Genomic DNA, 11,427 nt, shown 5'->3' with positions numbered 1-11,427 from the left:
GTAGGTGGCAAGAGAGAAAATGATCAACATTTGTTCCATAAAGAATAATGAACATTTGCTTCCTAAAGAGAGAGATGATAAAAAAGAGATTTTTTGTAGGTACCAAAAGATGAAAAAAGTCTTTGTACAACGTCCACTAAAAATAATTATTTGTAAAAAAATACTACTAGCTCTGTCTATAAATAGACGTCTGAGATTTGTTAAATTTTAGAATACTACTAGGTAGGGGGGTTCACTGATTTTTTCACACTTGATCAGGAGTGGAGTAGACAGCAAGCTAGACTCGTCGGAGTGACCCGAGGCCCTTTTGTTTGTTTGTCACGGGCGAAAATGAAATCATTGTCACGCCTGACCTGACCTCAGGAGCCCAGCCCCCGTCGAGTCAAGCCAAAAACCCAAAGCCTTGCTCCCACTCCCACTCCCACTCCCACTCCCCAAAGCAAAATGCTCCGCCGCCTGGCCGCCGCCGGCCCCTTGGCTCTACCGATACTCCTACTGCTTCTGCTCTCCTCCCCGTACTGGTTCTCCCCGAGCCCCGCCGCGACCGCCGTCGGAGGTCAGTTCATCCGCTTATTACTTTCTCTGCCCCCCGGTCCTACCTAGAAATGGGCTATCGCCGCCGCTGCTGCTGCTCATGATCCCGCCACGCTAGTGCCGGTTCCCTGTTGTTCGACTGTTCAGAACACGATGGTTAGTGGACAGAGCTTGATCCGCCCCGTCCGTGATTTGAGCAGCGCCGCCGCCCGATTCGATTTCGATCCCCCCCAAATCAATGCTTCAAAGCATCAAGTACGTTGAGCGTGATAATTACTACTCGTGACTTGCGAACGTGGGGTCATAAAAAGCGCATCTTATGTCATGTTAAGATCTTTGAACGGAGTCCAGCTGATCAATATTTATTTAGCTAATACATTCTTTGATGGTACCGGTACTGTCAGTGTCAATCGATAATCTTCAATGCATCTTGCACTAGAAAGCCACACATTTTAGCCTGTCAAGGGGAGCTGCTGATTGATTCAGGATATGCGGCCCTGGATGGAGCTATTTGGGGGCATATATATACACCAGTTCTCTAGTACTACTACATTTTTCCGTAGCTTTACATTCATTACGATCTTTATTTATTTACTAAATGCAGCAATGTTCCCGTGTCTTCCAGGTTGCCCCTTAGATTTCAGTTGGGCAAACTTCACCCCGGCAGCAGCTGCCTGCTCTGACCCGTCCCAGCGGGCCTCCTGCTGCCGATACATCAACGCGTACGTGGCCATCTCTGTTGCGCGCTACGCCAACGCGACGGGCAGGCTGGGCGTCCCTCCCGCGTTCGCCGAGATCTGCCTCAGCGCCGTCTCCGACACGTTTCGGCTGCGTGGCATCGCCACCGACGCCGCCGTCTTCTGCGGGCTGGGGCCCAAGATCAGGGTCTCGTACCAGTGTGCAGGGCGGGACACCGTGCTGGAGATGATGCAGTCGCCCAGCTTCAACGACGTGCTGGGCAGCTGCAGGGGCCCCCTGTCGCTGGACATCGCCTGCAAGACGTGCCTGAACTATGGGATAGTGTACCTGCGGAGACTTATTGGGTCGGATGATAATGTCGCGCTCAGCGTGTGCCGCAGCGCGGTTTTTGTGGCGCTTGCGACGCAGCAGGGCGTGCTCTCGTACGATGATATACTCACCTGCTTCTTTGGTGTTCAGGGGATCACCACATTTCCAGGTATTTCTGTATTGGCTCCACTACAGTTACTATGTTACAATGATGTCCAACTAGTTGATGATTTTGTATCTAATGCTCGGGTGTATGTATACCAGGACCAGTTTCTGTCACGTCGACTCCAGCTTCTTTGCCAAATGCCACTGTCGATGATTCTCCAGCTCCAAAGAATAAAAGTGTTCCGCTACCGCAGGGACATCAGCAGCAGCAGCAGCAGCCTTACCGGATTTCAGTGCTTCCAGGGATAGGGATAGGGGTCATATTGATTGCTATTCTTCTTCAGATCGTCTTAGTGGTGCTGATTCGTAGAAAGAACAGGGAACTGAAGAATGCTGACTTACCCCCTCAGAGTCCCGAAAATGCGTTTCATCAGGGTCAATCCTGGAGATGTCCAGAAGGTCAGTGAATATGCTTTGATTGTTGTAAAACACCTGTATTTGTTTGTTTCCAGAGATAGGGATTGGCGCCATATTGATTGACATTCTTGCTGCAAGTTTGTCTTGAGAAAATGGCGAATGCTACAATGAGAAATCTCTATTTTTTTTTACTTCAATGCATTTTCATTAGTGGCTTTGCATGGGCATTAGTATGACAAGAAAAATGTTCAGATCATCCCGCCGTTCTTCTAAGTTTGATCGAAAGCACTCTATTTACCCTGTTCTTCAGGTCAATCGCCAATGTTTCAAAGGTATAGCTACAAAGAGACAACGCGAGCAACAAACAATTTCAGCACAGTTATTGGAAAAGGAGGCTTTGGGACGGTCTATAAGGCTCAATTTAGTGATGGCTCTATAGCTGCGGTCAAAAGGATGGACAAGGTTTCGAGACAAGCCGAAGAAGAATTCTGTCGCGAAATGGAGCTCCTGGCTAGGTTGCATCATCGCCATCTTGTAAACCTAAAGGGCTTCTGTATCGAAAGAAAAGAAAGGTAATGGTGTTTTATTTTGCGACCTAATTTACCGTACATAGTGGTCAACATGTAATCTTGTATTTCTATCTTTCAGGTTTCTTGTCTACGAGTACATGGAAAATGGAAGCCTAAAGGATCACCTGCACTGTAAGATTTTTGCATATTTCATTCTTCTCTAAGTATATTGAAATAATCTTTCCTTAAAAATATATATCTTGATTCGCTGTTATGTTTTCTCATTGGAATTCCTTTAGCATCTGGAATAAAGGCTTTAAGCTGGCAGACAAGGCTGCAGATCGCAATGGATGTGGCCAATGCTTTGGTAGGTTCCCTGTAGTAAATAAATCTGGTTCTTTTCTCTTATGGAAGTTTTTGTTCTGTTCCAGAGTTGAGCCAAAATATGCGAAAATCATCACCAACATGTATGCATCAAGTTGTGTTACCAATTACCAATACTGATTTAGCAGCTGTAATATTTGATCTTTTAAGCTCAAAACCCATTCTTTGGTTTTTTCAACATAGCTTCATGGCATTTTTTAATTGCTGAAAATGTACCTATTAGAGTACTACAGTATATGGAGGACAAGTAGCGAGCAGGAATATTAGGTACCTATGGTACAAATAACAGCAGAGTACCTCATTATGACAAGACAATCTATTATGTCAACCCATCCAATTTCTGCCACTGTCGCTGGCCCTCCCTCTTCACCCTTGTTTCCCTCAGAGCAGGAACTCTCAGATCTACATTAATGCCTTTATGGTACTTAGACGATGTGCCTATCAATTTGCAAGTAGAGTTCTCTGAGTTTTGTTTTTTCCTTACAGAGATGGCCCCTGTTTGAATGTTGATAGAAACAATACTAATAGAAGAAATGCATTTTGACTCATAGGTGTAGATGCACCCATTGCCCAAAAAACATATTTCAAATGTCTAAAATTTTGAAAAAAATATCCGGGTGTAAATCTAGACATTCTATGTTTGCACACGAAGTTTCATGAATAGAAGACATTTTTTGGGTGCTCCAAAATAGCTATCCACGGAACAACTTTTTTTTTGTCTTTTTTTACACACGCCACGCAAAATGTCTTTTTTCCATATAACTTTGTGTGCAAACATAGAATGTCTGGATGTACACACGGGAGAAAAAATCGGATTTTTTTTTTACATTTTGAAATGCATTTAAAATTTATTTTTCATAATAGGTGCATCTAGACCTATGAGCCAAAACACCATGCCAAATAGCGGAAATGCATTTTGACTCATAGATATGCCCATTGCCACTTAGTTTATTTTCAAGGTGTGCCATTGAACAGTAGCATTCAGGAATCATGATCAACCATGGTTGTTGGCATGAGAAAATTGCCGGTACATATTGATAGGGATAGGCACTTGTCTAGGTGTGAGATTACTCACGCCTGTGGTCCTGCTCATAATTTGGCACTGTTGACCTGTTTTTGGCCCATGTGGCCTCACATTCCCATAAATAAGCTTTTGCACTTTCTGCCCTGAGGTTCTGATTAATAGTGCGGGCGGTATTTACTGTTGAGATGACTAGTTGAGTAATGATTTTGGCCTAATCTATTTAGCTAAACAAAATGAAAAATCCGGGGTTTTGGCACTACTGGGTCCCACCATGTTAGCATGGGGCTTGCGCACTGCTTTGCTAGTGTTCTCTGCATTGGGTTGACAAACACCCCTGATAAGCTTGTTTGCTTGACCAGTATTGTGTGCTGTTTGACTCGAATCAATGCTGGAAATCCTAGATTTGAATTCTAGATTGAACTTTACGAGCTACCCTTAGTCAGTTCAGTTGACATTCAACTAGTTATGTAAACAATTTCCTATTATATACACTTACTCCACGAGATAGCCAATGTTGATGTGTTATTGTTGTTGCAGGAGTACCTCCATTTCTTTTGTAACCCTCCACTCTGCCACCGAGACATCAAGTCAAGCAACATTCTGTTAGATGAGAATTTTGTTGCCAAGGTTGGATCTCGTGATACATTTGATAACTTGTATCCACTATGGTATTTAGGCCATGATGCATGCTGACAAACGTCGCTCGGCCGTGTATATAGGTTGCTGATTTCGGGCTTGCACATGCATCAAGAACCGGTGCTATCAAGTTTGAAGCCGTGAACACAGACATACGAGGAACTCCAGGTGAGTTTCACGATAGGAATCAACTAATGAAAGTATGTAGCAGGCTACTTGAATATTTAGTAAACCATAGGCCATTGTTGTTCATCTTTCTCATACTGGATTTAACCGCAGGGTACATGGATCCTGAATACGTGGTAACCCAGGAGCTGACGGAGAAGAGCGATATCTACAGCTACGGCGTGCTGCTGCTGGAGCTGGTGACGGGGCGGAGAGCGATCCAGGATAAGAGGAACCTGGTGGAGTGGGCGCAGGAGTACCTGTCATCGTCCGGGGCGATCCCGCCAGAGCTGGTCGACCCGGCGATCCGGGGCTCGGTCGACGCGGACCAGCTGCACCTGGCGGTCGGGGTGGTCCGGTGGTGCACCCAGCGGGAAGGGCGGCAGAGGCCGTCCATCAGGCAGGTGCTCCGGATGTTCTCGGAGCGGCTGGACCCAGGGAACGGAAGCTTTGGTGAGGGCATGGACGACGACACGGAAGGCGGCTTCTACCCGAGCCGGAACAGCAAGTGCGGCAGCCACCGGAACGAGCTGGTCCCCTGTGGTGGGGACTTGCGGTCCTTGCATTCGTCGAGCAGCACGACGAGGTCCTACTGCAGCCGCAGCATGCTGCTTGAAAGCGGCCATGCCAACTCCCCACCTGAAACCCTCTGATCAAGCTTTGTTTCACAAGAGCAGATTTTGCTCCGATATGCGTGGTTGGCGAGGTGAGGTCGGCACTTGGAATACTGTGCCACTGTACGTAGATATTACATTCTTCATGGAAATGTGATGGATGATGCAGTTTTGTTTTGCTGACACTCTCGGCCTGAGAGTCAGGTGCAGTTTGAGTTTATAACTGTATTGGCTTGGTCGGAAAGCTTCACAGCTCCAATCTTACAGGTTATGGTAATACTAAAACAGAGATACTTCACACAACAGCTGGTAGAGTCAGGCTTGATCTGTAACATTCAGGATGCGAGTAACATTAGAAGGCTGAACACAATGGTTATGTTGACAGCGTGGAGAATTTGGTGTGGGAGAAATGGTCGCGACTTCAAGAATGGTTACAAGCCAAGTCAGTAAGTTATTGATCAGATCAAGATGGAAGCAAGGCTTTCGAGTGTCGCCAGTAGGGGTAGATTCAGTTTACCGTCAGGGTAACTTGCTAGTTTGGAGTAGTTTTGGCGCTGCATTGGATCTCTCTTCAGTTTCTTTATCTCCATGTGTTTCATTTCTTTGTTTTCTGGTCGGGTCGTGTGTTTTTCAGAAACTTCGCATGCACACAAATAATTGCAGATGCAGTTCTCCTTGTTTCTTTTTTGTTCTCTCGTTTTATTTTTCTGTTTAAAAATAGTTTTCGAAAACATTCAAATTTGAAAAATGTTCAAGGTTGACAAAATTTGAACGAATTTCAAATTTGAACAAATTTTGAATCTTGAACGAATTTTGAACGAATTTGGAAATGGAACAAATTTTTGATCTTGAACGAATTTCCAAATTTTGGATGAATTTTGAAATTTGAACAAATTTAAATTTTGTTCAAACCATCTGAGATGCGCATGTTGAGATGGATATGTGGCCACACAAGAAAGGATCGGGTACAGAACAACGATATACGGGAGAGAGTTGGGGTAGCACCGATTGAAGAGAAGCTGGTCCAACATCGTCTCAGATGGTTTGGACATATCCAACGGAGGCCTCCGGAAGCGTCAATGCATAGCGGACAGATAAAACATGTTGAGAATGTTAAGAGGGGTCGTGGTAGACCAAACTTGACATTGGAGGAGTCCATTAAGAGAGACCTGAAGGTTTGGAATATCGACAAAGATTTAGCCATGGACATGGGTGCGTGAAAGTTAGCTATCCACGTTCCAAAACCATGACTTGGCTTCGAGATCTTATGGGTTTCAACTCTAGCCTATCCAACTTGTTTGGGAGTGAAAGGCTTGGTTGTTGTTGTTGTTGTTGTTGAACAAATTTAAATTTTAAACGGTTTTGAAATTTGAACATTTTTTTAACAATTTTTTTAATTTTGGACGATTTTCAAATTTCAAACGAATTTAAAATCGAATATTTTTAAAACCAGTAGACAGGAAAAAATGAATTTTTTTTTGAAAATATAAAAAAAAACTGTAAAATGTTAGTTTTTAAAAACAAAACTATAAACATAAAAAGGAAAAAAATAAGAAAACGAATAAGAAAAAGAGGTTACCTGATGGGTCGTGGCCCAGTTAAGAAAACGTTAGTTTTTAAAAAGAAAAAAGAAAAATAAGGAAACAAAAAAGAAAAATGTTAGTTTTTAAAAACAAAACTATAAGCGAAAAAAGAAAAAAATAACTTTTTGTCCCCTCAAAAAAAATTAACAGCCTAACCAAACCAACGAAATCAACGATAATGGGCCAAGTCCACAGACAACCGGGGATGTGCGGGATGTGGTCGGCGCCGACCAGGTCGGCACATAGCAAGTCCTCCGAGTGCCTATATTCTCCGCTTCAAGCGGAGCCTCTGATTGGGTCCGCATATCTTCGACAGCAAATGGGATCGGCCCATTATTAGTGGGTTTAAAGATGTGTCTCAGGGGGTGTTTGTTTGGGCTTTTGGCTTCGGCTTTTGGAAGCCAAAAAGCACCTATTTAGGTGCTTTTTGGCTTTTGGCTTTCGGAAGCCAAAAATTAAGATTCTTGACTTTTGGCTTCCGAAGCCAAAAGCCAAAAGCACCTAAATAGGTGCTTTTTGGCTTCCAAAAGCCGAAGCCAAAAGCCCAAACAAACACCCCCTCAGTTAAGCACGTATGAGTCACGAAGTCTGTACAACTGTACTATTTCGTCGATTTCTGCATCCATTTTCGGCTTCGTTTTTTTCTCTCAACTGCTTCCTGGCTAGAAATTTGATTCTAAAACTATTTACATTAAAAAACGTTTATATTTAAAAAATGTTCATGTAAAAAATTAATTATGAAAAATGTTCAAATATATAAAATGTTCAAATTTGGAAAAAAGATATTTTTTTGTTGAAATATAAAAATATACAAATCTAAAAATTGTTCAAACTTAAAAGGATTCAAAATTCAAAAATGTTTGAACTCATAAAATGTTCAAACCTAAAAAATGTTCAAAGTCAAAAAAGATCAGATTTGAAAACTGTTCGAACTTAAAACTGTTCAAATCTAAAAAATGTTCAAACTCAAAAAAATCAAATTTGAAAAAATTCAGTTAAAAAAGTTAAAAAACGAAGCCAGAAAACAAACAAAATCCGAAAATGAAGAACAAACTTGTAAATCGAAGAAAAACCGAGAAACTAGATTAAAAACTTGAGCAAAACTAGTACCTACCGTTATATGGGCCAGCCTAAAAATACGGGCGTCATGTGCGGAGAGCCAGATAGCTCCCGCAATAGGCGGAGAATATCCTAATCATCGCTTTAAGCGATGGTTACGATCGAGTCCGCGTACGGATACGAATCCTGGGAATAAGGTGGGTTCAGCCCATTTAACATGTCATCCCAGAAATAAGATTGGAACGGGCTTCGGGAATCTTATTTAAGTCATCACGTGCTCACGTCTCGATTAGCTGCACGTGCATATATTTATGTTTCTTAAAAAATGAATAACTTTCCACATTGAACGTTTTCGTAATTGAACAATTTTCAGATTTTGAAAAAATTGAATTTGAACAAATTTAAGTTTGAACGATTTACGAATTTGAACATTTTTTAATTTGAACGATTCTTGAATTTGAACAATTTTAGAAACTACACAATTTTTAAATTTGAACGATTTTCCAAAAGTAACATTTCTTTAACCTGAACGTTTTTAACTATTGATGTTTTTGAAATCAAAACAAGTTTTAAATCTAAATTTTTTCAGAAATCCTTAAAAAGGTAAATTGAAAAGCTATAAAAAGAGAAAAGAAAACAGATATAGAAGAAAAAATAGTAGGGAAAAAACTGCAAAAACTGGTCAGAAACCGAAGAAACCCAGACAGAATGGCGGAAAACAACCTAAACTGCGGAAAAACCAGTTAGAAACCTTCCCAAAACCGGTATAGTACCACGTAAATGGGCTCCAACCCATCATCGCTAACCTTCAGGCGGGAGTGAATCGCTCCCGCGTTAGGCGGCGAATAGGAAATGCCAAGTCCTCCTCCCTAGCGCCCAAGCGCTACCTAGCTTCTGTTGCGCTCAAGGGATAGTTCAATCAGGCCGACCCAACTACTGATGTTAGGCGCTTCTATTTTCTGTGGGCTATACTGCACTTGAGGCCCAACAAGAAGACTTGTACGTTCAGTCCGTGGCAGAGCTCGTATTCAAGCCGGTCCGCTTCTACTTAGAGCATCTCCAGTCGCGTCTCTCAAAAAACATCCGGTATAACGATTTAGAATACGTTTGGAGACAGCGCTAGATAAAAAGAGACTAAAAATTTGTACAAAAAAGAGGCCCTTCTCAGTCGTGTCTCTCAAACAGCGTCGAGATGCATGGATTTTAATAGAGAGGACCACCCCATGTGGAAAAAATAGGTGAGAAAAAGTATGGGAAAAAAGAATGACATGTGGAGACTAGGGGTTGCATGCATGCGTCCAGACGCTGTCCAGACACAAAATGAGGCGCTATTTAGCTTTGGGAATACGAATGGAAAACGTTTTTCTCCATTTATTGTCCGTCGTCGTTTGGGGGACGCGACTGGAGATGCTCTTAGCTTTCCGAGGTGGGACTAAAATTGCAGGCACACGACGCTGGGACTCATTGCCGGCCCGCACTTGAGCTGCATTCACTGTATTTTCTTGCATGTGTGCCAAGCCTAGCTTGCATGCGATGCGTGTCGGACCTACTAATGCGCTATGCTGCTTCCTTACGTGTGTCCGGCCTAGCTATGTGAAAGGACGAGATGTCGCCTAGAGGGGGGGTGGGAGTGAATAGGCGTTTAAAAACTCTTAAGGATTTGGCTTGTAAGAACGTGGAATTAACTAACGTTTATTTTACAAGCACAAATCCTAAATAAGCTAGGCTCAACTAAGTGCAACAACAACAACTAGAGCTAAGCAAGATAGGCACATATATATATATATATATAGAAAGATATAATTGATGAGTTCGTTGCATGGAAAATAAAAAATTTCTACCGTGAATAAGAACAAAACCAAGATCCAATCTAGGAAAATCCAAGATCTAATCTATCAAGATCGGATCAACGAGAGAGATGAGAGACTAACCCTCGAAGATCCAAAGCCTTAACAAGATTATATCTCGTGGTTGATGTAGTCGATCATTCCGGTGCTGCAATCCGGGAGCACTTCCGTACTCGGTCGCACGTACGGTGTCGATGAAGTCCTTTCTATCCATGTTCCAGCGGGCAGCGGAGGTGTGGTAGATCTCCTCGGAATCCCAGCAGCACGACGGCGTGGTGGTGGTGGTGGCGGAGAAGTTTCTGCAGGGCTTCGCCAAGCCGGAGCAGATTGCGGTGGAGGAGGGAGAGGGGCGGCTAGGGTTGGAGGGTGAGTGAGGGTTGCGCCCCCTGCCCCCTCTTTATATAGGGGGGAGGCCGGCCTGGGTTTTCCTTGGCCCTCCTCCACGCCTAGGGTCGGCGGCCGAAAGAAGGGGGAGAGATTCCCCCTCCCAAGTCTTCCCCCTAGGGTTTTGGGGAAACCCTAAAGGGGTGGCCGACTTGGGCCTTGAGGGGTTGCGCCTGGCCCATTAGGGCTGGGCTGCACCCCTCAGCTCATGTGGCCTTTCCTAGGGTCATGGGCCCACTGGTGGACCCTCCGAAACATTCTAGAACCTTCTCGGTCTTCCACCGGAAAAATCCCAAACTTTTTCAAACCCCAGAAATTAACTTCCCTTATATGAATCTTATTCTCCGGATGAAGCGACACAACCTGAATACAGGTTGAATCTCTGTGCTTTTATGTGCTAGTCCCTTGGATCAATCGCTAGCACACACAGTTCGATGAATAACCAGAATAGGAAATGCGTCAATTATTACAACGTATGATCCATGGTATAATTATTACAAAGCGCATAGCTCAAGGCTAGCTGAAAATAACATAGTTCAAGCAGCAAATAAATAAACAAAGAGCTCCATCACGCCACAGGCGAACATGTTGGGTGTAAGCTCGCAACCTACGGTATTCCTTGCTCGTCTTCAGAATAACCTGCAACATAAAACGTTGCAGCCCCGAAGGGTCATTACACTTGGAATGGAAATGGCAAGATGTCACTATGGTGGCTTTTTCTGGCGCCTATCGCTACATGATATTTGGCAGGTGGAGTTCATATTTGCGTAAAGCCAGTTTTATTTTCCCTACTCTCAAAACATTTCTTAAAACATAGTATTTCAATAAGACTATTTACTATCCATAATCCACCTGGTGCATTAATTTCAGAAATTCGACTGACGAGATTATCCAACAGTTTCAAGCTCTAATTGCTCATAGATGTCCGTAACCGGGGACACGGCTAAGTACTTAGATTTGACACTCTCGAGAGGCTGTACACATCCCCACATTACCTAGTCTGTTCTTCTTCCATGATGCGCAATTTTCTCAAATGGATAGATGTCGACTAGGACAAGACCTTTCAGAAGCAATACCTCAACCACAATGGACGCGCTTCGTCCTACCAACACCTATCACCCTCTGTACATTGGGTCGAGTTCTCGCAACCTACTCAAT

General features: G+C 43.4%; 1 protein-coding gene across 1 annotated transcript; it reads left to right on the top strand.

Moving 5' to 3' along the window:
* The first annotated feature begins 444 nt into the window (after positions 1–444).
* LOC124671033 (probable receptor-like protein kinase At1g49730) lies at positions 445–5,596 on the top strand. The gene is made up of 9 exons (XM_047207475.1): positions 445–556; positions 1,160–1,711; positions 1,807–2,106; positions 2,375–2,636; positions 2,713–2,765; positions 2,873–2,940; positions 4,519–4,608; positions 4,701–4,785; positions 4,897–5,596. Exons 1-9 carry the CDS (start codon positions 445–447, stop codon positions 5,433–5,435), a joined length of 2,061 nt encoding a protein of 686 aa, XP_047063431.1. The 3' UTR covers positions 5,436–5,596.
* The last annotated feature ends 5,831 nt before the right edge of the window (positions 5,597–11,427 follow it).

The sequence above is a fragment of the Lolium rigidum genome, chromosome 7 (genome assembly GCF_022539505.1).
Source record: "Lolium rigidum isolate FL_2022 chromosome 7, APGP_CSIRO_Lrig_0.1, whole genome shotgun sequence".
Classification (NCBI taxonomy): Eukaryota; Viridiplantae; Streptophyta; class Magnoliopsida; order Poales; family Poaceae; genus Lolium; species Lolium rigidum.
The sequence above is the reverse complement of the archived record's forward strand: the minus strand, read 5'-3'. Positions and strand labels throughout refer to the sequence as shown.